General features: G+C 41.7%; 1 protein-coding gene across 7 annotated transcripts in view; it reads left to right on the forward strand.

Moving 5' to 3' along the window:
* Positions 1-327: 327 nt before the first annotated feature.
* clcn3 (chloride channel 3) overlaps positions 328-24,949 on the forward strand; it is a 31,395-nt gene continuing 6,773 nt past the window's right edge. For 3 of the 7 annotated variants that reach the window (XM_058624253.1, XM_058624258.1, XM_058624255.1), the window contains exons 1-12: positions 328-510; positions 6,444-6,625; positions 17,044-17,204; positions 18,418-18,517; positions 19,637-19,824; positions 20,568-20,690; positions 21,011-21,217; positions 21,823-21,903; positions 21,994-22,246; positions 22,832-23,124; positions 23,604-23,790; positions 24,127-24,525. In XM_058624253.1, coding sequence (XP_058480236.1) covers positions 6,463-6,625; positions 17,044-17,204; positions 18,418-18,517; positions 19,637-19,824; positions 20,568-20,690; positions 21,011-21,217; positions 21,823-21,903; positions 21,994-22,246; positions 22,832-23,124; positions 23,604-23,790; positions 24,127-24,525 — 2,155 coding nt within the window. In that variant the 5' untranslated portion in view covers positions 328-510; positions 6,444-6,462. Of the gene's footprint in view, positions 511-6,443; positions 6,626-8,744; positions 8,947-10,342; positions 10,578-17,043; positions 17,205-18,417; positions 18,518-19,636; positions 19,825-20,567; positions 20,691-21,010; positions 21,218-21,822; positions 21,904-21,993; positions 22,247-22,831; positions 23,125-23,603; positions 23,791-24,126; positions 24,526-24,949 lie in introns of those variants that run through there. The other 4 variants (XM_058624256.1, XM_058624257.1, XM_058624254.1 and 1 more) reach the window with 4 other exon arrangements.

Below are 24,949 nucleotides of genomic sequence, written 5' to 3' on the forward strand. Positions count from 1 at the left end.
TTCTGAAGTTTTCAATTTGTTTGGGGGAACAAAATTTCAAACAAACAATTATTATATATATTATATATATAATATATTATATTTAGGAAATGGTGATCATTTCCTAAATAGAAAATTACAAGCAATGGTGTCATAATTGAGCTGATTTTTGAAGTTAGAATAGAGGTTAATACATGCTGATAAAGCACATTCTCTTTAGTCAAAAACCTGTTTTTTGACCAGTGGGAATGAATGGGGTAACCCCCCCCAGGTTAGTACTAGACCCCTGTAGAATCGCCACTGCACCGCGGTGCAACTACTGCTGCTGCTTTGATGGGAAACAGGAAGTGCTTGTCACTGCCACAGGAATGGGTCTGAAAACAGAAAACACCATCATGATGATGAAGAAGGAGAAAGTCACATCCACTCGTGGAGAGGAAGGAAACTGAATCCTCTTTTAGAAAAAATAAAAATAAAAATCAGGATAAGGATGAATTGTTGTGTCCGAACTGGAATTGAGGCATCAGGAAGGTACGTTGTTCTGATGTTTGTTTGCGTTCTCTGTTCTCTGCACATATTCATATGTGTAGGTCGGTTAACCTCAGTGTGTCAGTGTGAGTGAATGGATGAAGCGCTTTACTATCTGACGCCATCGGTCTTTGCTGTCACTGTTTCACATTTTGTGAACTCACACCTCGAGTTTCATGTCCACCTCTGTCAAAAATAGGACGTGCTAGCTAGCTAGTTAGTTAGTTAGCCACCTTGTAGCCCAGTATGCGGCTAGCTGTGAGATTAGCCTGTGTTAGCTTGTGTGTACATGTCTGCTGACATTTTGGGGCTGCATTTTGTTGTTGACGTTTTAATAGACTTAGGCCTTTGACTGCAGCTAACAGAGACTGAGACTGCTGCAAATACAGCCCCCCCCCTCCTGTGGCGAGCGTCTCTACGGTCATTTTCATCGTGTTACGCAGACATAACGTGGAAAAACACGGCTAGCTGTTGAGTGTGTGTCGCTGCCACAGGAATCCGCAAGTCTGTCTTTCCACCACTAGCACTGAACATCATAGTCCCCAAACATGTGTCTTTACGTAAATAAACTTTATATTGAACTTACAACTACAGCATGACCAATATGAGATTTAAGGAGTCGATACTCCAGCATTGATCCGATATTAGAAACATAATATTCAATACATTCCTAAAACCTGAAATACCACATCTGTTCTTGAAAGCAGACTATAGAAAGAAAGTAATGACAGTAAATAAAAAGCAGCAACAGTATTTTTAACTGTATCATGTTGTGGTGCTGTTAATTTCTTTCTCTTTGGGGGCAGACTATCTGTTACGCAGTTGCTGCGTTCCAGTTGAAAGTCGGATTTCCGGAAAGTCGGGACAACCTCACCAACCCCAACATGGGATTCCAAGATGGCTGCCACTTGTACAAACACCCCTACTTTTTCTGTCAATAGGGCTTGTAAACTGCTTTGTGCATTGTGCAGTGTGTCGTCCATGTTTGGGGCTAGCGGTGTCGAGGTGAACGTAAACAAATGCGGTGCTGTCGCTGTGAAGTCACTTGGACTGATTAGGATGCTAAAAAACATGAAGTACCAGGAGACACTGACTGGACTGTGAAATCACAGACCAGTATCTGGCAAAAATACAGGTTTCAAATGGACTTTACATCTTAGCTCCATCAAACTCGGTCCGTTGTCGTTTTTTTGTGATCACACAAGGTGCTGCTGCGCCCTGTAACATGGCAGCGTTTCACATTTACAATGGGCTGAGAACATGTAGTTAACAGTACGGTAACAGTAAAAGACAAGAGTGTCGACCGGGCGCACACATCCAAACTACAGCAGCGTAAACAACGACTTTCATATTTGGTGTCCTTTTATTATGCTGTCCCACAGGACATAAATGTGGCAAGAAGTCAGTGACTATGAGTAAACATTAGTGAACCATTTCAAACACTTTTAATAGATATTGTCCTACTTTCAGCTTCTCCCTTTAGGAGTCCGCCTGAGAGATATTGTTCTTTTTTTAACAAGAAAAAAAAACTCTAGACACTAGAAACAAACACCCAGACTCTGAACATGAACGTCACGTAGTGAACCCTGAGAAATTATTACTCTGGCCCATAATATAGAATTGGACAGATAACCTAAACAGAGTACCGGCATCTTGTGAGAAGTGCAAGTACGCCAATAAAAGTAAAACTTCAAGCACTAGTTCCAGGTCTAGGAAATTCCTGTTTCAGCAGGATCAGACTACATAGCAGTGGTCGGTGACGGGCCAAACCAAAGACACTGCAGCAGCACTTATTTGATTTGCCTTCATGATTAGTGTAATCAGTGCCCCTAATTGTGTTAGGTTTGCCTGAAGTATTTGCTTCCATTTCATTAGGCATGTTCTTAAAGTACTTTTTCACAGTCAGACTGTTGTGTCTGCAGAATCAACACTTAATATCTAATATTGTTCACTTGGACATAGAAGGTCAAACTGTATGGGCCAGTAAACATAAATGTTTAGGAGTCGTCATCAACATGTGACACTTTGAACTTTGGGAAAGCATTGATCAACAATTTCCAAGTTTTCTTACATTATAAACTAATTTTTTCATGATAACAGTGTTACATTTGTCTGACATTTCAGATATTTTATCAACTATTGGTATTTTTTAAAATGAGTATATATATTTTTTTGATTTGACTTGCATATATTATTATCGAAAATATTAGACCAAAAGTAAGAGGTACTTAAACTCTACAGATGTTTTCAATATCATCAAGAATCAGCAATCGATTTTTCAATTAAGATCATTAAAATGTTTAATCAAACTCACTTGAAACTAGAATGCAATATATTACAAATTAAAATGATTTTTGAAACCATGAGGCAAAATAAGTAAATGATTAAATGAAATGCTTTATAGATAAACTGATAATATTGACTTTTATAAGCTATATGTGAAACACCTTTTGATTACGCAGCATCAGCAGTGTGTTACTGATTTACTGATGACGCTCTCATGTTGTAGTGCAGTGAAACCTCACCATTGTGTTGAATTTGATGTACAGTGCATGTTTAGTTACAAAGCGATCCATGTATTGACCATTCGCTGCCTTTGAAAGATGCGTGTCAACTTACTGGCCCCCGTCTGTGGAGGACGTCTGAGCCTGTCAGTAGAAGAGAGTGTAAAATGCTGAATCACATCCCAGCAACAGTTTCCTGGGCAACGCCTTCATAGTGACCATCCTGAAAAAGATATGGCCTCATGTTGCACAATTTGCTGTGCAAGATCAACAGACCCTGCAATGTGGCGTTACCTCACTGTTATTGACTGTCACGCACACACTCCCGCCTCTCCTCGGCTTAGCCGTATCCAAAGTCAAACCGTGCATGGTTGCTGGTCAGAAACCCATCGAAAAACTCTAGCTTCTTCATCATAATTGATTTTATTTTGCCAACAAGGAAGTGGCAGAAAATGTGTCATAAATATGGCTATCACATGTCACCCCCAAACAGAAGCAGGTGGAAAGACGAGACATCTTATAAAAGCAGACCATTGTTGAGAGGCTCAGAGGCAGCAGCAGCAGCACAGACTATTTGATATCAGCTCTGTCTGTCTGAAAAGATACTTGTGCTCATTACCTTAAAACTCAAATTCCAAATCATGATGACTAAGCATTTTAAGTAGATATCAAAGGGCAACAAACAATTACATCACACGTCATCAGCCTCGCAGTTCTTTGCCCTGACGTTGACTGTGCAGACGAGCTTCATTGGATTTCCTGGCCATGCTGATTCAATAGAGCTCAAAGGGAAGTTCTGTCTTGTGATTGTTGGCTGAAGGGAAAGTTTCTCTTTCCTGTTTGCCTCACATTATAGATTTTGTGCCAGGGAGGATTACCTTTTATTAAGTTTTACTGCCGTCGTTTGCAGGAGGCTTCTTTGTTTTTTGGTTAGTCTGTTGTTTTACTGTCATCACAACAAGTCCTGAGTTATTTGGTAGGGGTGAATGACTCTCTGTGCAACAAAGTGTCTAAAGTTAAGGGGTTTCATTGGCAATTGTTGTGTTTTGTCTGTTTTATTTTCCTGGTCTGCAGATGAAAATTTGCTACATTGCAAACTCTGGCTCAGCAGTTGTGTTGTTTACGGATCCTGTCTTTTAAACTAATTAAATAAGCTCAATGAATGATTTTTGAAGGTCCAGTGTGTAAGAATTAGCGACATTGACCATTAAGAGTGCAACCAATAGATCACTTTGCATACTCCTTTCTTTTCAAGCACATTTGGGAACTATGGTGGCCTTCAAGTACCAGAAACGATGTAAACACTATTACACAACTCTCTCCGCTGTTTCCTCCTTCATTGGTTCACGCATATCTTATTGTGGTAAGCTTCTGTCCATTCGGGCTGCAGTAGAAGCATGGCAGTAGTAGTTTATTCACGTTCTACCAATAAATCTCTTTAGGTGTTACACACACTGGACCTTCAAGACATGTCATTTTTTGAGGAGTCCACTTGAAACCACAGTTTTCTTTTCATTTGTCATACAAACTGCATTTATACACACATACAAAGAAAACACCTTTTAGTTGCTGCAATAAGTTGAGTAAGAGGAGAAATATATTAAATGGACTGAGCTAAAAAATAAAATCAAGTATGAAATCAAATCCTCTCAGGATGAAATGGAGGGAGCTAGGAAATCTGTTAGGCCTGGGTCTTTTTCCACAGAGGAATCTGGAGTCAAGTACAGTATGAGACTAGATTGAGGATCAGTAAAACTACAGCTATGGAGCACATTAAACGTCTGTCTTCCTATATTCCTATGTGACTCATTGTTGTGCCCTCTGGGCTGATAGTTTTAAAAAATATCTCCAGGTTATCTTTTATTTTCATGCACCACCGAGTGTCATTATTGAGCTCAGTGTGGTGGGGGTCGTTTTAATTCAAATCCGTTACTGCCTGCTCACTTGTGGTTACATATTGAAGTGTAGTGTCCAGATTTTCCACAGGGAGGCAGACTTTAAGAGCAGGTGACTGGCCTTGTGTTGATGCTGTTGTGCTGTTTTTGGCCTTACTGCGTTATTGGTAATCTTCCTCCTATCTTCTTCTTCCCTATCACTCTTTTCAAGGAGGGGTGCTCATGCATCAGTTGGTCATTTGAACAGAAATGTTGTTTGTTTTCAATTGCACCTTGATGTTGATCATAAACACAGAAGTTTCTTTGTAGAGCTCAACTTGACCAATCTAACGAAGCAAAGTATGACACTTCACAGCTCTTTCATTCTCTCTCTGGAGTCGGTATATTGCAGGGAAAGAACTGTCTGAGAGAAATGTTCACAGGCAGGGAGTTGGTAACGAGGGACAATTACTTTTATCAGTCACTTAAATACATTATTTTTGACTGTGCTTAATTGCATCATGTCTTTGGCAATAAGGTGGGCTGTTGTGTGTGTGTGTGATATCACCGTTTTAGTCGTGTGGCAGACCATAGTGAAGACACTATGGTCTGCTGTTGTGATGCAGACATTACGTTAGCTTGAAAGGGAAGGCCACCAGCACGTACTTGTGTCTCAGACTGAAGTCTTGCACTGTTTTCTCCAGGGGATGGCGCTGCTTCAGTTGTCTTCTTCTTCCTGGTCTTCTTCTGTAACACTGTCGCTCGAGGTTTCCTGTCCTCATTTTCTCTTTTAGCTCACTCTCACTTCTGGTGTGTTGGCTGCGGTCATGAAAACATAACAACAGGTGTCAACCTAACATGAAGTGGCTGCAGCTGCTCCAGCCACATGATTGGTTCACAGCACCGTTTCTCTCATTGTTATTGGCTGTTTTGGTTGTCTGTCAAAATGTGGATGAAATGAGAAAAAGGTCTATCGTGATATAGCCCAATCAATTTTAAATGTGCCTGCTGATTTGTGCACATTGTTTGATCTTCTCCCTCTAATGTCTGGCAGGGTAAACACTGAGAGGCTCAATGCTGCCCTCCACAGTTCAAAGTTCTCAATTCACAGCTCAAAGCTCTTCAACGCAGAAGTCCTTCTTCCTCTTTCCTCCACCCCAGCCCTCTTGACAGAGGGACCTGACTTGACCCCACACAATGCACAAACATTGTTTGTCCACTTGCGAGTAACTTTCTTAAATTGAACTTGCAAATAGAAGAGGCAAAACAGAGGGTAGCTGTAGCTGTAACTCCAGACTGATCTCAAGACATAAAGACTTGTCATGTGATTTAAACAACCAGTCAAGCACATAATTTGGAACCGCAAAATAATAATTAAACACTTATTCTTGAGGAAGTAGACCAGGTTCTCACAGAACATGACAATGCACGTTAACAACAATCCGCCTGATTTACCTTTTAATGGATAAGAAAACCCTTGCACTACCCAGTGCATCATATTCTTTCATTCTTCTCATCTCCTTTTCTTATATCCCGTCCTGCCCTTCTTATCGTGCAGGGCACTGGTGTGTTGCTAAATGGAGTCGAAGCAGCTGTACCACAGAGGTTACTGCAGGAACAGCTACAACAGCATCGCCAGCGCCAGCAGCGACGAGGAGCTGCTGGATGGAGCTGGCGTCATCATGGACTTCCACACCACTGAGGATGACAACCTCCTAGATGGAGATGCCGCCTCTCCAGGTAGGGAGCACAGGATACCTAAGAAATGCCTCACCTAGCAGTTTGATCGCTCACTCAAAATCTGGACGAAGTCTTCTCGAGCTTCCCTTTCATCACCCAGGGTTGGCAAACCCCGGCCTTCACTCTCCAGTCAGATATGTCTGTGAAGTCTCACTCAGATTCCATCATGCTCTAATCTAATGTCTTTGTCATATCGATCCTCATCCATCAGCTGCTCTGAATACTCTCTTGTTGCACACTTCAGACACCTGCTTCCCTGCCAATGATCATCCTGCTCCCATTGTTACCTCCTAAGCCTCACAGGTGGTTATAAATTAATTAACAACTAGGGCAGTACCCGCACCCATTCTCTTGCATTTCTTATCCAAACAAGGTCAGCACTGCACGGCGTTTGTAAGTCAACTGCTAAGTTTGAAGCCTGTCAAGTGACCTTTTGGGCAGTTATGCCATTAACAGATAGAGGTTCCTTGTATGTATAGAAACATATTCAAGTTGTTATGAGTTAGTGAAAACCACAGATTTAGGATCTCAAGTATTCTAGTTTCAAAAGTCCACTTTCAGATCTAGAACTAGTTCAGGGCACTTTATTGGGGATTTTAAGTCATGTGATAGGTATATAGAATATTTAGAATTATGGTCGGACAGAAATTTCCAAAATTAAAAACTACTACATTACCCCGTATTATTAAAACCTATTAGACCTACAGGATTTTTCTATTGTGTATCTTGTCTTGTAATCGTCGTCGTGTCCATAGCTTTGACGCTTGTTGTATAAACATTACGTCACCTTTGCTGTTTTGCTTGCTCCTCTCCTGTTCCTGTGTGGTCTCTCTCCGACTGCCTCTTTTATTTGCGCTTATGACTCCCACTTTACGTGGATCTTTCTGTCAGGACGCATATTAAAGACTGATCCAGTCTACAGTTGATAAGGTAGCTGGCCGAGATCTTTTCCCATGTTACATGGAAATAGTTACACCTGCCATTCCAGTGCAGTCACCTGTCACTCACCCATTCAGCAGCTTGGTGGCACTGTTGCTTTTTGCTGTTGTATCTGTTGTCAACATGTGATCTGCAGCATCCTCTTCTGTTTGTCATTGACTGGTTATTTGGTTTGGTTATTATGCAGATTCTGCTGTTGTTTCCCAGTGTCTTCATCTGCAACATTCAGCTGATCAAACAGTAAAAGTACATGCCATAGGCTGTCCTGGAAGGGATGGCTAAATTTGGCTCTGCAAACATTACATAAATGGCTTACTACTGGTTAACTACAGCACTTCCACACTCCAAAAGTCAGTGCCTTAAGTTTTATAGCCCACCACAAGGTTGTATTTTCTGCCTGAATAATTGAACGTGTGAAATTACAGGAAGCACTGGATTTAAATTAACCTGAATTACTGTAACATGCTGCGCTCCTAGTGACCTCTGCTGGACCAAGCAGTTTATTATTTCAGATGGTCTTCAAAATTTGTTTGGGGACCCCAAAAAGTCTCCTGCGACTCATCGATGGGTCCCGACCCTGTCTTTGTGAACCATTGCTGTTTGTAATGCAATGATTCAACACAAGTAGTATCTGACCTTTTTCAAAACACATGAACAATACTTTTAAGAGACGTATTGTGGACTGTGTACTGTATGTTTGTGAAATAGGGACTGACTCACATGGCCTTGGTGATCAGCTGCTGCTTCTTTTAATCAGAATCTGGACCTCTGGGCAGGAGTTGACCAGTCCTCAGATGGTGAAAGCACAACGTTAACTCTAACCTTAACCTTGGCAACACTTCTGTTGTCATTCCTCCAACAAATGCACTTAGTGGGCCTCAGCAGATACACACAGCTGCTATTTAGCCCATATTGTAATATTGAAATTTTTGGACCACATTGTAATCAAGTTTGTGTCTGGCCTTCACCCACACTGACTTTCCTTTGAACCAGTTTGGCTGCCTGTGAGAGCCAGTGGATCTGGAAATGTCTGAATGAATAGTCCTTCCTTGTAGTTGGTGTACTCCCCGTCTCTGTCTCTCATGTGCTATTTTTACGTAACGCTGAGGGGTTGGTTCACAGAAAAGCATGTAAAGGTCTCCCTCGAACTAAGTCTGCAGTATGAGCAGGGAGCTGGCTCACTCCTCGGCCATATGGAAATATTTTTGTGTGCGTGAAAGAAGTAACGGTGATAAGCGTTGGCTCTTGATTTTGAATTCTTTCAAGTGGGCGGAGTATAGAGACACAAGACCTTTTCCTTTTTTCAAACTTGGTAAACGTAGTAACAAACCATGGCTGACCTCACCTGTGCTATTGCCTAGCAACAACAGCCCTGCTCAAAGGTAAGAGGCAATGGTAGTTAAAGGACGGGCTGTTTTTATAGTATAGTGTGTGAAATGTCATGGTCTCATTGTTTAAGTCTGGGAAGTGCAAGACATTCATTGTTTTATATCACAAAGGTGGATTACCCCAGGTTTATAACACCTCATGCAGTGAAATGCAGTGTGAAATCCAGCTGTGAACGGTTTAACAAGGTGAAATGAATGAAAATGAGATATCCAGATAATGTACTTAGTATCCTCTCTGTATCGTCAAAATGTGAAAAAAGGACAGAGCACCTGCTGTCTTTCTGGCGCTGAAGGCATTTTCTCTTTGCATACTGTTCAAGCAGCAGATGCAATGGCATTTATGAAAAACGTCTATAATATGAAAGAAAATATGACTCAATTTTTTTTAATTTCTGTGGTAGCTGGTTGGCTAATGCCAGGAGTGCAAGAAAGGTTTTATTGAAGATGCCTCATCTATGTTTCTTCTTCAAACCCACATATTTGAGCTCTGTTTGCTAATTATCTAATGCGTTAACATGACTTTGTTTGTTTGGGCTCCTGGCTGTTGTAGTGTAGATTATGAAAGGTGCTGCATTTACCTGAGGCCAAGTGTGAACCACAGTCACTCTTTGGGTCGTTATAACAAGATGACAATCAGCCTTGCATCAGAATAAAGTGACTGAGGAGCTTTTTCAAAACTGTTTCTTTTTAAGTAGAATTTATTGAGTTCATCAAATCCAATTACATTTTATTTGTATGGCTTGAATGGTATGTCACATCTGAACATAACATAACATAAGTAGGGCTGAGACCATAAAATATTATAGTGGGAAGCTAACCTTAGTTGACTACTCACTCAAGTGTCAAAAAATTTGGAGAATAACATTTCGATGTTTGGGAAACACTGACCAACCTTTTTTTTTTTTTTTAACATTTTATGGACCAAACAACTTATCCAGGTCGTAAATGACAGATGAATTAATGAAAATAATTATTGTTTGAAATTTTATAAAGTTGTATGTGTCAGAATAAAATAGCAATTGGATATTTTACCCAAATCGTTAGCTTACTGGTAATGTACACTTATCACTTCCTGATAGAAGGCTTTCAAACAACCTGTTCTCTTACACACACTCCACTCACACACCCCTGTGACCCAACACAATGGTTGCTCCCATACAGGCAGGGCTCACTTATCTCCCCTGGCAACCAAGCAGGCAGGGCTGACCAGTCTGGTGTGATCGTCTTCCCTTCTTTGTGTGTGTGTGTGTGTGCGTGCGTGTGTGTGTGATGACATCATCAGCTCTAGCTGTCAGCTGCTGCAGTGGAGAGAGCGAGAAAGAAAAGGGAGGGAGGACTATGTGACGGTGCGCACACACATTCTTGCGCTCAAACACACATGCGCGGGCTCTCTCTCTCTCCCTCTCTCTCTCTCTCTCTCACACACTGCTCCACTTGTCTCCCTCTGGTAAACATGGTAGCAGCAGCAACTAACACACACAGACACAGCACAGCAGTGTGTATTGAAGCTTAGTTTAGCCTCGTCTCAGTTATCAACATGGAGGAGGAGGACGCAATGGCCGACCCCTATTTGCCCTACGACGGGGGAGGGGACACCATCCCCTTGCAGGAGATCCCTAAAAGAGGTACGCCACACATCCCCTCATCTCCGTCTCCTCTCTACCCTCTTGATGACAGAGGCTGTTCTCCTACAGTGAGTGTGTGTGTGTGTAGCTTCGTGGCAGGACGATTCAATGCAAGTGAAGCAAACGCTGTCCTTCCTCTGGAAGCCTGTAAGGATCAGGATCACCCAATGCTAATGTCAACGCTGCATGTCGACTGGCTCAATGTGCAGCTTGTCACCATTCATCCCCGTGTCGATGATTAACCGGCAGTGTGTGTGCGTTGTACGTCAGCCTGAGATAAAGAGATAAGGATGTAGTGTAAAGGCTTGTGTTGGGGCCTTAAAGCAGCAGCAACTAAAGAGACAGTCCTGGGCATCCATTTTAATGTTCCCACAGAACACATACACAGGCTGTGGCCCCGTCAGGTGTGCATACATCTATGATGTTTGTTGCCAAAGCGACAGTCCTGCATTATGAGGACACCTGTTGGTAAGATCACCTCATGGCACACAGAACAGAGGCCTGTAGTCAGACTGTTGCCTGAAAATGTAAACGTAAATGAAAATGTAAAAACACATAATCAACACAACTTGCAATGATTTTCTGATTTAAATATAATAAGTGGCAAATATCAGCCTGATTAATTGACCCAACTGATTTATCGGTCTACCTTTATACAGTATATGACATTTTACCATGTCATTGTTTGTCTGTCTGTGTGGCCTTCAGGGAGTTTTTCCCCTCTCAGTTTTGTGCAGTTGGTTCCTCCAGGCATTATTAGATTTTTTATGGAGAGTGGGCAAATACAAAAGGCCCCTGGTGAGTTTAGCGACACATTGGCTGCCAACATCTACTTTAGATCCATCTCCCTGCAGACAACCTTACATTTGAGCTTTTACTTCCTTACCTCTTGCAGTTGAAGTTTCCTCATCTTTTGTTCAATATGTGGTTTATGAATAATCTTATGTGGTTACGTTTTCTTGCACACCCGTCTGTCTATCTTTTTGCCTCATGAATATGTAAGACTAACTTCTTTCAAATGTTCACTTGGCCTCACATATTAACTGATTAGATTTAGGTTAAGGTCATGGTAGTAGAGGTAAACCGAATAATGGGTTGGGTGGGAAGTCATTCGTTTTCATCCATAAGTTTTTTGTTTTTTTTGTTTTTCGATGACCCGTTCCACGTGTTTATTATTTAGTTTATACATTGTTATTATTATTGAAAATATTGTATATAATTGCACTGCAGTGCAGACATAAAATGTCATTTGGAGAAATGTGCTCAATAACTGAAAATGAAATTCTTTTTAAGTCAACGTCTAGTTTGTATCCAAGTAGCTTTACTTGCATAATTTAGTTTTAGTTTTCAATGTCATTGTCATATTTGAATAGTATTTTGGTCACTTTAAAAACGGTTGCCTTTTCTATTGAAACCAGCATGTCATGTGTAAACACATAAGGAACCGTTGTGTAAATGGGTCTTTTGAGTCCTCAGGCTTTTTGGACTTTGATCTGTTTGATCTGTTTTCCAGCTGCCTTTTGTGTGTTCCTTCAGCCTGGTCGTTCACTAACAGCGCTGCTCGGTCTGTTAGTGATGCTGGTCACATGATGATGGCTAAGCAGACTAAACCTACTCCAACCCCACTGACCTGCAATGTCCCAGCCTGCCTCTAAACCCCCTTGATCTTATTTGCTCAGCAGTAGTAGAGTAGGCCTCATACCCAGGAATGCAGTTAATAGGCTGAAGTAAAGCAGCCATTAATAACCTGAAACCTCTGTACGTTCAGTCGACTGGCTGGTGCTCATTTTCCACTTCATTGTCTTTGTGCACCTACGTGGCTTCTTGCCCTGAGCAGACTGAACAGAACTGCAGCGTCATTGTACTCATGCACAGGTGGAAGTAACCATTGCCATAGTCTTATGTGTGTGTCCCCACTGAACTGGAGTGTGACACTGCTGGTGTGGTCGCATGCAATTCTCTATGGTTTCTGTTTTCCGTGGCGTCACCGCAATTTGGCTCTGAGTTCCCGCCTCAGCCGATTGGTGCCAGTAGTGCAACATCATCAGAAGAGTATTTTCTTATCTCAGTTACATCCTCTTTTTCTTACTGGGAGGTAAAATCAGCCACATCCGTTTTGTGCCTAAATGTGAGTTGGATATTTACTGCAATGTTGAGCAATAGCTTCTTAATTCTGCTCTGTTGTCTTCAGCTATGGGCATTTTACTGACATAATTGCTGAACTGATTAAATGTTTCCTTTTAGGTGTGTGTTCAGGATTAGCATTTACAGTTGTGGTCAAAATAATAGCAGTATGTTTAAAAACGTGAATAAAGCACAAAATCCTTTTAATAATTTTTATTTCGATGCATTGGGAACACTGCACATTATATTCTAAATCAAAACATGAAGAAAAATGAATAATCGACTGTTCAAAAACTAGCATTGTAGTTTTTTTTTTTAAATTAAAATATCCAATCAAACCTGTTTACTTCCACACAAGCATGTAATGGACAGGATGGGAATATCACTTTAACATGGATATGAGGAATTTTTCTATTTTCTAAATCTGGTTTCAAAATATGCACTTTTGTCACCATTGTGTTGAACTAGGACACACATGTAAAGTCACTGCTGCCTGTCACTATAGTATGAAAGGAGTGGTTAAAAAGGTTTATTAAAAGTCAATGTGTTCACTCTATGTCAATGCTGAATATGACGACGTAAGAGTCTTTGTTTCCGTCCGCTGCATTCTTCAGAGGCAAAGTGAAGCGCAGAGAACTTACCAGTTGAATTACCAGTTTTTGCTGGTGCGATATGATTCATGCGACATATCTTCTGCATTTGTTGGCCGTATTCGAGAATCAAGTTTCAAGATTTGTTGAATCAAGTTGATCCAGCCTGTGGATTGGGACATAGTTAGTCAAACTAGATGATGAGGACAGAAACAAGGAAAGAGGGAGTACGACCCTGGGGCTCCTGACACCTTCTTCTTACTAAGGCTACATATTCTCCTGGGCTCTATAACTAAATAGTTTCCACCGAATATCTCAAATCTGAACTGGATTTAGCAAAATCTGCACCAGTAACCACATCAGTGCCCCTCCAACAAGACAACAAAATGGCTACTACCTTGCGGTGAAAACCTAACATAAATGTGACGCACAAGCATCTATTTTGGCTCCAGCCTTACACATGATCTCATTTTGGTTGCCTGGACTACATACACTCTGCATGTTTGCCACTGAATGTGGCTCCATATTTGATTTTGTCAGAATAGAGATAAGAATAGTCATAAAGTCATTAAGTCTCTCTACCCTCTCCTTCTCCTGTTGAATCTCATTGGCCAGACCTCCTTATCAAAGTGCTACTGTCCCTGAGTCATAGAGTGAGTCATCACCACTCGCCTCCCCTCCCCTGTCAAACACACACTGACCATCTACACAAAAGTCCATACTGCAGCCATTAATTTGAAGTCAAAATTGGCCTCCCCTTGCTGGCCTGCTGACTCCATCGCAATATGTGTCACTTCCGCTTTCTGTTTCCTTTCCCCTGACTGGACAGGATACGCACTGGCTGGTCAGACGAAAGATGCACTTTCCATTTTGTCCCTTTCTTTCACTGAAATGTCCACCAAAGGCCTCCAACAGCTCTCTTACTGTCTCAAATATCATCAAAGATCAAAGGGAGTGACTTTCAAAGAGTCCGTCATGGCCTACATTCAGAATATTGGAGGTCTTGTCGGGAAACTGTCTTCACCTATTTACTTCTCAGTTATTCGGATTGAGATGTATTTCTCATACAAAGCAACTTAGTAAAATCATTGTAAAGGGTGTAGCAGTTTCAATGTAGTAATGCTTGGGAAAAGTTGCATGATCTGTTTTATGGACCTCGCATATGAAAGAGAGTAAAGAGCAATGAATGAGGTATTGTTTGACAGTTGTGAACCTTTCCAAGTTGCAATAATGCAAATTAATTAATTAATTTTAATGTTCACTATGTATGTCCCTGAGTTTCTGCATACACACATTTTATCTTTTGCAGTGTGAAAGCCACCAAGTTGCTGAAGCACTATGGATTCATATTGTTATAGATTGCACTTTTATAAATAACTGCCTACAAATGAATATGTGGTGTATTTTTAAATTCCAAGTACCCAAGAAATAGGAGTTGATTTTCTATTAAAGTTTAATTTATTTGGTAAAATTGAGGAGAACTTCCTCCATTTCCAGAGAAGAAACAATGTTTTGTTGGGAAAACAGATGGTCAGTGTCAAGAAAGATGCAGCAGTAGTAAGACACAGGTACTTTTCCTCACAGCTATCACAACATGATAGAGAATTGTTGAACATTGTGCTCATTGTTTGCATATGCAGCTCCTCTTTGCCGTAAATCAGGTTGACATTTTTCTGTTAAAAACTGCATCTTGGTGTCTGAGACATCAAAGCTTATAGGAGATCAATGAGGATTTAAGGCTTTCTGAAATGAGTTTTGTTGATAGAAATGGCTTGAATTTCTCAGCACTACTTCAGTGATTGTGTTGCACAACACTTCCAGTCCAGTGGGTGGTGTGATCTTGTGTTGGTTAAAAGAGACAACAATGAAGATGGTAATGATGGATGCTGCTTGAGGTTATGCTTGGAGGTCCACTGTTACCCATCATGTACAAACCACCCATCAAAGGACAATTTAGGGCTGGGCTTGGCTCCAGCTTCCCTCACGACCCTCATGTGCAGGATAAAGTGGTAGACAATGGATGGATATTTTCCCCACCCGCACACACAAACTTGACATTATTTATTATTACTCTTTACCATTGACAATTTGGGTGAAGCTAATAGCTAAGCTAACGGGGAAGTCTCTAGAATTGCTCATCACTTTGCCGTCTGCTCTGGAGGACAGTTTAGCTTATATCCTCCAGTTTAACAGTAAAAAAAACAAACCATAACTGTCTTTTGATGGTTTTGATGGGCCAAGGAGTAGTTACTTCAAAAGGTCTGGTGTGCTTCCAGGCTGTATATTTTAAAATTGAACAGAATTTTAAGGTTTGAGTTTGAACTGAATTTGGATAACACATGACAGCATTAAACTTAACCAGTCACACCCACGTTTAAATAGATTCATTTACAGTAATTTGGATGAATCTGAATGTTCACAGGCCTCTAGCGCATCAAAAGTTCTGATTGTTGTTCCACATCTGCCTTTTGTCATCGTCGGGCACAGTGTGACTATTGTGTTGCTGATGAAGACGTCTCACATATTTGTCACATGTAGGCAGCTTTGGCATCTTGGAGAATGGGTTTGCCTTGATATCCCAAACTTGTGATGGTGACTTGTCCTTTAAAATCAAAAATGAAGATGCTTAACTATCAGATTTAAACTATAGTTTACTCAATTAATTCATTTAACAACATGTCAGTTGGCAAAGCTAAATGAAAGCCACGTATTGATGTCTTGTGATGTTTTCCAGATGAAGCAAAACAAATAAAAGTGTGTGTGTGTGTGTGTGTGTGTGCGCAGCTGCAGACGTATCATTTGCCATAATGAATCTGTTCATCCAGGCAGAACAAATTAGATTCATTACATGACATTTGAAACTCCTGTCATTCTGAACAGAGTCCCTGTACTCATCACTGAAAAGGCACTGGACAATGTTTGCATTGTATTTTTTTTTGTTCAAATTGTTTTTGGTGACTTTCATGGTTATTATTGGACCTACATGTGATCATATTGTCCTGCATACTGCAGTACACTGTAGGTACAATCAGGTAAATGCTAAATAGACTTCCAGACATCCAAATTAATGCTCCAATAAAAAAGAAACGACAAAGCATCTGTTAAAGACTTTAAATATAATTATAATGTCATTTATTTTAGTTTTTAGATTGACCTGGTTTCAGATTGACCGGGTCTTGTTTAAACAGAAAGAGGATTATGTTGAAGTGGGTGGATCTTTTTTGAAATCGCAGATGCACATATAAAAAAGAGTATGTAGTATGTATGTAGTATAACATTAGCGTTGTATCATGGCCTCTATATTGTGATTTGTTTCTTATAATAAAGTTAGTTACTCCAAAGGATGCGGTATATGTATGACTGTCTAAACTAGAGATTAAGATTAGATTTCTTTTTAGTTTTTGGCTCTATAGATCCGTTACCCTATCTTGCGCCACCATATTTCTACAGCAGCCTGAAGGGACAAACCACCCAGAGCAGGGATTTAGTGTTTTGAAGCAGAAGATTAGTACACAAACAAAGAAGAAGGTCATGCTTTCTGTTATATGAAGGCCGCTGTCAATCCATGACACAGTTGGGCAAGGAAGAAGTGGACTCCTCCATTTGTGGCAGTCTGTACTCAAGAGATGTCACCAATTCTTACGCACCGGCCCAATGTCAATATATTTGTCAGCTTCTAAAATGTATTATATTGTACAATGTTGAATTAAAGGTTCCCTCTCTCTCTTGCTCTGTCTGTTTATCCTGTTCAGGGTCTAACTACGCCATGTCTAACGGAGGCGGAGTTGCCAGCAGCTCCACTCACCTGTTGGACTTCCTAGAGGAGCCTATACCTGGTGTAGGGACCTACGATGACTTCCACACTATTGACTGGGTTCGTGAGAAGTGCAAGGACCGAGAGAGACACAGAAAGGTGACGACTCCTTAAAAAATACCTTCATGTACTTTTAAAGTCTTTAAACCTGTTTTGATTGGCTGTCATAACCTGTTGCATCACACTGCCTTCTAGAGTTGCACAATATGGTCAAAACATCATATTGCGATTCTTTTGAAAGATATCAAATGTAATTTCAGTGTCTTGGGATGCACTTGGTCATATTGTGATTTTGATTATTTTGCAGCCTTATCTGTTATTGTTTTCACGCTGTTTAGGACTCTGACGAATACTTTTTATTAGAAATATATCAGAGTAGTTGATGTTCAACAGTCTGTTGATGCAAATATCTAATCAGACAAAAGCACTTGTATCAGAGGTGTATCAAATGAACTGGCTGATTAGTTTATTTTTGTAGCGTTGACAGTTTCTACTTCATGAAGCTCAAAGACTCCCCACTGGTGTCAGAAAAATAGAAATCTCCTTCTTCACAGGAAGTGTGTTACGCATTTCCTGCAGTAGCATCAGAACACAAAAGAAGAACTGCTTTGTTGAGAGCAGCAGTTTTTGTGCCAGTGGATAAAACATGTCCGGAATTATCGACAGAATAAAATGAAAACTTAATTTAGAATTGTACGTCACATATTTAGAAATGGAAGTTTTCTGTCTTCAAAGTATTATTAAAATATGTTAAAATAACCACTTGCATCACAGCCAATACACACTCACACCCAATTTATTAGGTACACAGGCCACCTAATAAAGTGGCAGGTGTGGCACTTTGTTTTGCTGTTGTCCACCTGATGCTGTGTGGTCAGAGATGTTCTTTATACTGTCTTTGTAACAAGTGATTATTTGAATTACTGTCACTGTTCTGTTTGCCAGCATCAACAAGGTATTTCCTCCCAGAAAACTGCTCCTCAATGGATATTTCCTCTTTTTTTGGACCACTCTTTGTAAACACTAGTGATTGTTGTGCATGAGAATCCCAGTAGATCAGCAGTTTGTGAAATACCCTTTCTTTTCTTCCTCTTTCTGATGCTCAGTTTGAACTTCAGCAGCTCATCTTCACCGTGTCTACATGAATAAAAACACTGCGTTGCTGCCATGTGATTGGCTGATAAGATATTTGTTCTAATGTTATAATGAGCAGTTGAACTGTACCTACCATGTATAACACTTCTCGCTTGTGAAATTTATTTCCTGTATTATTAATTCTTTGTGTGATTGGGTTTCCTTGGTGTGTTTTCAGATCAACAGTAAGAAAAAGGAGTCAGCATGGGAATTCACAAAGAGTCTATACGATGCCTGGTCTGGGTGGCTGGTGGTGACTCTCACTGGCCTGGCCTCAGGTAACCCACACATGCACACACAGAAATATCTCCTTTGCTGGTGACTCTCAGATGCTTTGCTCCAGTCAGCTCATGCTCAGTCTCTCCCTTTCTCACCTCTGTCTTTTGTTCTCGTTCACTTGGCTGCTCATGAGCACACGTTCTTCACCAGAGTACAGTCCTCTGAGCCACAAGACCAAGTGTAGGAAAAGTGAAACCATGGGAAGAAACATGACTTTAAAAAAAAGAAATGGGTTTATAATGTTGTTCTGTTTTTTTTAATCCATGTCTGAACTGAAAGATATTGTCCTTTAAGCTGCAGTGCATAACCTTTGGTGATCATTATTATTGTTGTTCGTCGTTATTCTGCTTCTGTTTAGTCTTTGTGAGCAGAAACAATGTATTATTGGTATGCTGTGTCCTTGAAAACAGACCCTGACTGAGGGAGCGTTTGTGTGTATACAGCAGCAGAGTAAGGGTACCTTTCATGGATGCTTCTTTGCGTTTTTACTCATACTTCAACTGGTTTGCAGCAGTCTCGCTTTACTCTTGCAATTTTGCTTTTGCCTCGATCTGTCTTGACCTAAAACTTATCACTTCCTGTGTGCAGTGCCGGGATATTGGTGGGCAACACAGAAACTAAACACTGTCGTACTGAGAAACACAGGGAGTTGCGTGGACCTGATAGACTTAATCAGCAATGTGTGAACACATTTCACATTGGTTTGAATGTGACAAGACATTTGTATGTTCTTAAAAGTTACGCACTGCAGCTTTAAATGTGAAATTGTTTTGAGTTGTTTATTCTGAGAAGTGTCTAACTTGTGATGTAGCAATGCCATAATAGAGTAACATTCCCTACTGTGATTTGATTACAAAACTTGGAGTTTGCATTTATGTATAAAATATTGTGGGAGGGTGTGACTGTAGGTGTCTATTTTCTTAAGGTCAACATAAGCTCAATCTTTATGTAGGTGAACAAGCATTTTTTTTAACTCTATCTTATCTCTTATGAATCTGTTTACTTTAACTATCGTGCTAACGTCCCACAAACGCTTTTTTTCCTCTTCTACCACCACTCTCCTTTCTCCCTGGCTTCACTCCTTCGCCGCCTTGTCTCCTCCCTCTTCCTCCTGTCAGGTGCTTTGGCTGGCCTTATTGACATTGCTGCCGATTGGCTGAATGACCTAAAGGAGGGCGTGTGTCTAAGCGCCATGTGGTTCAACCACGAGCAGTGTTGCTGGACGTCCAATGAGACCACCTTTGCTGAGCGGGACAAGTGTCCTCAGTGGAAGAGCTGGGCTGAGCTAATACTGGGCCAGGCTGAGGTAGACTAACACTAGCACACCAGAGGCCTGACACTCACATGAACGGTGCCTTCCATTTGTAGTTGGATCTCGGAATTTCCGAGGTCGTGGGGCTTTGCGGATTGCATTGCACTGCACATTAATATTGAAGACACTAAAACTATGAAGGAACATTTATAGAGTTATGTTATGTAGAGTTCCCAACGGGTCGGGCCAGCCCGACGAACCCGACTAGGCCTGCGTGTTCAGGCCCCTGCATGCGCAGCGGTTTTGCGCACCACTCCACAAAGCTGCAACATTCCTGTGGCCAAAATTCAACCAGTTGCGGATGCTGCCCGCTGACCAAAGGGCAAATTTACAACAGAAAAAACAGAAGTCCCGCCTGTTAGCTGTGCAGCAGCCGGTACTGGAGGACCCAGATGACACGAGCCAGGAGAGGGGTGCTGCGTCAACAGCAGCAGCAGCACCCGCTCCCGCTGCAAATACAACACCGCGCTTCGTTCAATGGGAAAATGTATTTCGGGCTGGGTCAGGTTCGGGCGGACAATTCATGCTGGTATGTCGGGCCGGGTCAGGTTTCGGGTTGAAAGACCCGCGGCTGGGTCTGGTCGGGTTGTATTTTTCAGGCCCGTTGAGAACTCTAATGTTATGTATGTATGTCAACAACACAGTGTTAGACGCATATGCAGATATGTTCAAAGTGTTTCCATAAAGACTGGAACTTAAGAATTCACCTGCTCCTGTCTCCTCCTCCTCCTCTGCAGGGTCCCGGTTCATACATCATGAACTACTTCATGTACATCTACTGGGCTCTGTCCTTCGCTTTCCTGGCTGTCTGTCTGGTGAAGGTGTTTGCTCCTTACGCGTGTGGCTCAGGGATCCCAGAGGTGAGGAAAATGATGTGCTTGCAAATGTATGTTTCAAACTTTTGCACGTCAGACTTGAGCGTTTGCAGTGAGCCTATAAATATTAAAAACAGACATTTGAACTTCATGTTAAGTGGTGGGTTGCATGAAATTGAGACCTCTGTTCTAGTGGGAAACTCCACTAACCAAGACTTAAAAATGAACTGTAGTGCAATATTTTGGCTGTATTTACACTACTTGGTCTTGATGCTCAAACTGTTTACATTGTCTTTCAAAAGTGACCCTTATCTGAAATCTACATTCAATGTACACCTTCTTTCTTTCTGTCCACCACATTCCAGATCAAGACCATCCTGAGTGGGTTCATCATCCGGGGCTACCTGGGCAAGTGGACCCTGATGATCAAGACCATTACTCTGGTACTGGCTGTGGCGTCCGGCCTCAGCCTGGGGAAAGAAGGACCTCTGGTCCACGTGGCCTGCTGCTGTGGGAACATCTTCTCCTACCTTTTCCCAAAGTACAGCAAGAACGAAGCCAAGAAGAGAGAGGTGAGTCATAGTGAATAACAATCATGGGCTCCTCTGGGACGCCTCCTGTCCTCCCTCCTCTGGCGTAATTAATTCATTTATTTATCAATGAGAGCCTAGAGCACGCTGCACATGCGTGTACCTCTGTTACAGGGTTTGTGTCTCCTGTTCACCTGCTGTGGAGCATCTGCCTTTGAGCGTTTGCCTTTTTGAAAATCATAAAACATACTTTTACGTACTTGATCTAGTGCCAAGATTCTGCAGTATGATGCTGCACAAATTTCATAATAAAACGCTGAAAGAAAAACGTATTCAGGGAACTGAAAGGCTTGAGTGCTTTTACTTTGAAATAGGAACATAACATGTTGTGTTTATGATGTAAACCATGATACTGAAACTGTGAGGAAATATCATTTTCACTGTATATTTTTGCTGTTAGAGGCATTCAACACCGTAACCATAGTAACAGACAAAAAGTTGTGTTAAGTTTGTGTAGTTTGACCATGGCATAACATCCCCCAGTGTTTTATTATTGTGATTTTTTTTCCAGAGTCAAATATAGTTTTCTATGACCACATTCAAGAATTCATCACATTAAATGAGGTGCGTTTGTTTTGTCCTCTCAGGTTCTCTCTGCTGCATCAGCGGCCGGGGTGTCTGTGGCTTTTGGAGCCCCGATAGGAGGAGTTCTCTTCAGCCTGGAGGAGGTACATGATGTGTCCTGCTCTAAAATTGTAAATTGCAAAATTCGAGGATAATGGAGAAAAGGTTTTCACATCTAACTCCTCTACCTCCAGGTGAGTTACTACTTCCCTCTGAAGACACTGTGGCGCTCCTTCTTCGCCGCCCTTGTGGCTGCCTTTGTCCTGCGCTCCATCAACCCCTTTGGTAACAGCCGTCTGGTGCTGTTCTATGTGGAGTACCACACGCCATGGTACCTGTTTGAGCTGATCCCGTTCATCCTCCTGGGAGTCTTCGGAGGTCTCTGGGGAGCCTTTTTCATCCGAGCTAACATTTCCTGGTGCAGGCGGCGCAAGTCAACGCGCTTCGGTGAGTTCTTTTGACTTGATTCAGCATTCAGTTTGGAATAATATGTGACTAACCTATTAGATAAATGCAACTCTGATTTGAAAGACGCTGCCCTATTTTTGTGTGATTCCCTGAATGTGTACTGGTTTAGAGATCATCTACATCACTGGTTTCTTGTTACTGTTGTATGACATCTGCGTTTTCATGACCCTACTAGCTCCATATTTGTCATCTTAGTCTCTTAGTCGCACTGACTTTGTTTATTCGGTCTCTGTTTCTGTGATTGCATACATTGTTATGTATACAATGTAAACAGTGTGCATTCTCTTTGCAATGCTCATTTCTCCTTTTTGCTGTATTTCAGTAGCAGCATTACAGCTCCACATACAGGCCTGGCATATGTACTACAGCGCTTGGAGGCCTTTTTGTTTCTTGAAGCAATCCCATGTTTACAGAAAACTCTTTAATAACAACAAAGAAAAAAGATCATTTCCAGTCCTAAATGTTTTCTTCAATATGCAACAGTAATTGATTTAAAGTCGCAGTGAGGAAGACCTAAGAGAGACCTCACACACTCTTGACACCGTGTGTTGTCTGTGTCTGCAGGGAAGTACCCAGTGTTGGAGGTGATCCTCGTGGCCGCCATCACAGCTGTGGTCGCTTTCCCGAACCCGTACACGCGCCAGAACACCAGCGAGCTGATAAAAGAGTTGTTCACTGACTGCGGCCCGCTGGAGTCGTCTCAGCTCTGCCAGTACCGCAGCCAGATGAACGGCAGCAAGGCCTTCTCTGATAACCCCAACCGGCCGTCGGGGCCCGGTGTCTACGCCGCCATCTGGCAGCTCTGCCTGGCTCTCATCTTTAAAATCATCATGACTATATTCACATTTGGACTCAAGGTGATGCCCCAATGTATGAATATGTTTAACCAGTAGAGTGCGGCGTGGGTTGCATTTTATGAGAGAATATTGACCTACAGTCAGTCAACAACAGTTGTCCAGTATATTTTCAGTCTGGCCCGAATTTCAGACTCACCCTTAATGACCACCAGCTCTCCCAAATTAACATGTTGAACTGTAACTACTTTTAACTATTTACATAATCCAACCATGGTGGTTTATTTTGAGTTGTTGAAAAGGATAACATCCATCGTGAATGGCTTCAATAGCCTGTGTGTTGTGTTCACTGTCCTGTCGTAAAATAGTAAAAAACGCTTTTAAACAGAAACACTTGGTCAGTCACATCAGTTTCCACTTATTGTCACTTCTTTTTACACATATACACACATATTTATTAAATACAAAAAAAAGTGAGTATCTAGTCACCCTCACGTTTTTAATCGAGGCTTAAACCCACTTCCTGTTTCTCACCCCGTCAGGTGCCGTCAGGCTTGTTCATCCCCAGCATGGCAATCGGGGCGATCGCAGGGCGAATCGTAGGCATCGCCATGGAACAGCTGGCCTACTACCACCATGACTGGTTCCTGTTTAAAGAGTGGTGTGAGGTCGGAGCAGACTGCATCACTCCAGGTCTTTACGCTATGGTGGGGGCAGCGGCGTGTCTGGGTGAGTCAGCAGTTATATACGGCAGTGCAGTGAAGTGTACAGTGACTGTCAACAGTTTATTTTGATGCTTGTGGGTTTTACCGTTTCACATATTTGGGAATCTCTGACCGAGCATGCCAAGCTAACAATAATGTAAGAAGGAAAACAGTATTTGGGAATTGCTGACTCAGCAGTTGCAACTAACGATTTGATTTACTATGGGAGAAAAAATTCAGAAAAAATGGAATATTTCAAATGCAAGTTGTCGTTAAAATGTGAAAAAAATAGATTCTTCGTGACTATGATTTCTAATTGTTGTATATCTTTATTTTTCTTCTTACTCTTCCTCCCGTGCAGGTGGTGTGACCCGAATGACGGTCTCCCTGGTCGTCATCGTCTTTGAGTTGACTGGCGGTTTAGAGTACATTGTCCCCCTCATGGCCGCGGTCATGACCAGCAAATGGGTGGGCGACGCGTTTGGCCGCGAGGGAATCTACGAGGCCCACATCCGTCTGAACGGATACCCCTTCTTGGACGCCAAGGAGGAGTTCACCCACACCACGCTGGCCAGGGAGGTGATGAGGCCACGTCGCAGTGACCCGCCGCTAGCCGTGCTGACGCAGGATGACTTGACGGTGGAGGAGCTGCAAAGCGTCATCAACGAAACCAGTTATAATGGTTTCCCTGTGATAGTGTCCAAGGAGTCTCAGAGGCTGGTGGGCTTTGCTCTGCGAAGGGACATCACTATCGCTCTAGGTAAGAAAATCACCGGCCACTTTATTAGGTACACCTGTTCAAACTAAGCATCAGTCTGAAAGATGATTTAAGTGACTTTGGATTCAAGTATTTAGTATTTCAGAAATTGCTGATCTATTGGGATAATCACATACAACCATCTCCAGGATTTACGTATGTATATCTGTCTCGCCAGATTTTGTTTGCACATAAATTTCAAAATCCATTCAATTTTTCAGCTCTGTATGAATGTTGTAGTGGTTTTTGTGGTTCTTTTTGACAGAGATACCGTTCACCCTGTTATTGGAGTTGATGTACCATCAAAATAATCTTGGAGACATTATTTGAAGGTTGAAATCCTACATTGTGTCACTTTTATTTGGTGAACCTTTTGCGAAGTGGCTTTTGCTAAGAGAATCTGTTATTCTCCTGTATCTCGGCCAGC

The sequence above is a fragment of the Solea solea genome, chromosome 3 (genome assembly GCF_958295425.1).
Source record: "Solea solea chromosome 3, fSolSol10.1, whole genome shotgun sequence".
NCBI lineage: Eukaryota > Metazoa > Chordata > Actinopteri > Pleuronectiformes > Soleidae > Solea > Solea solea.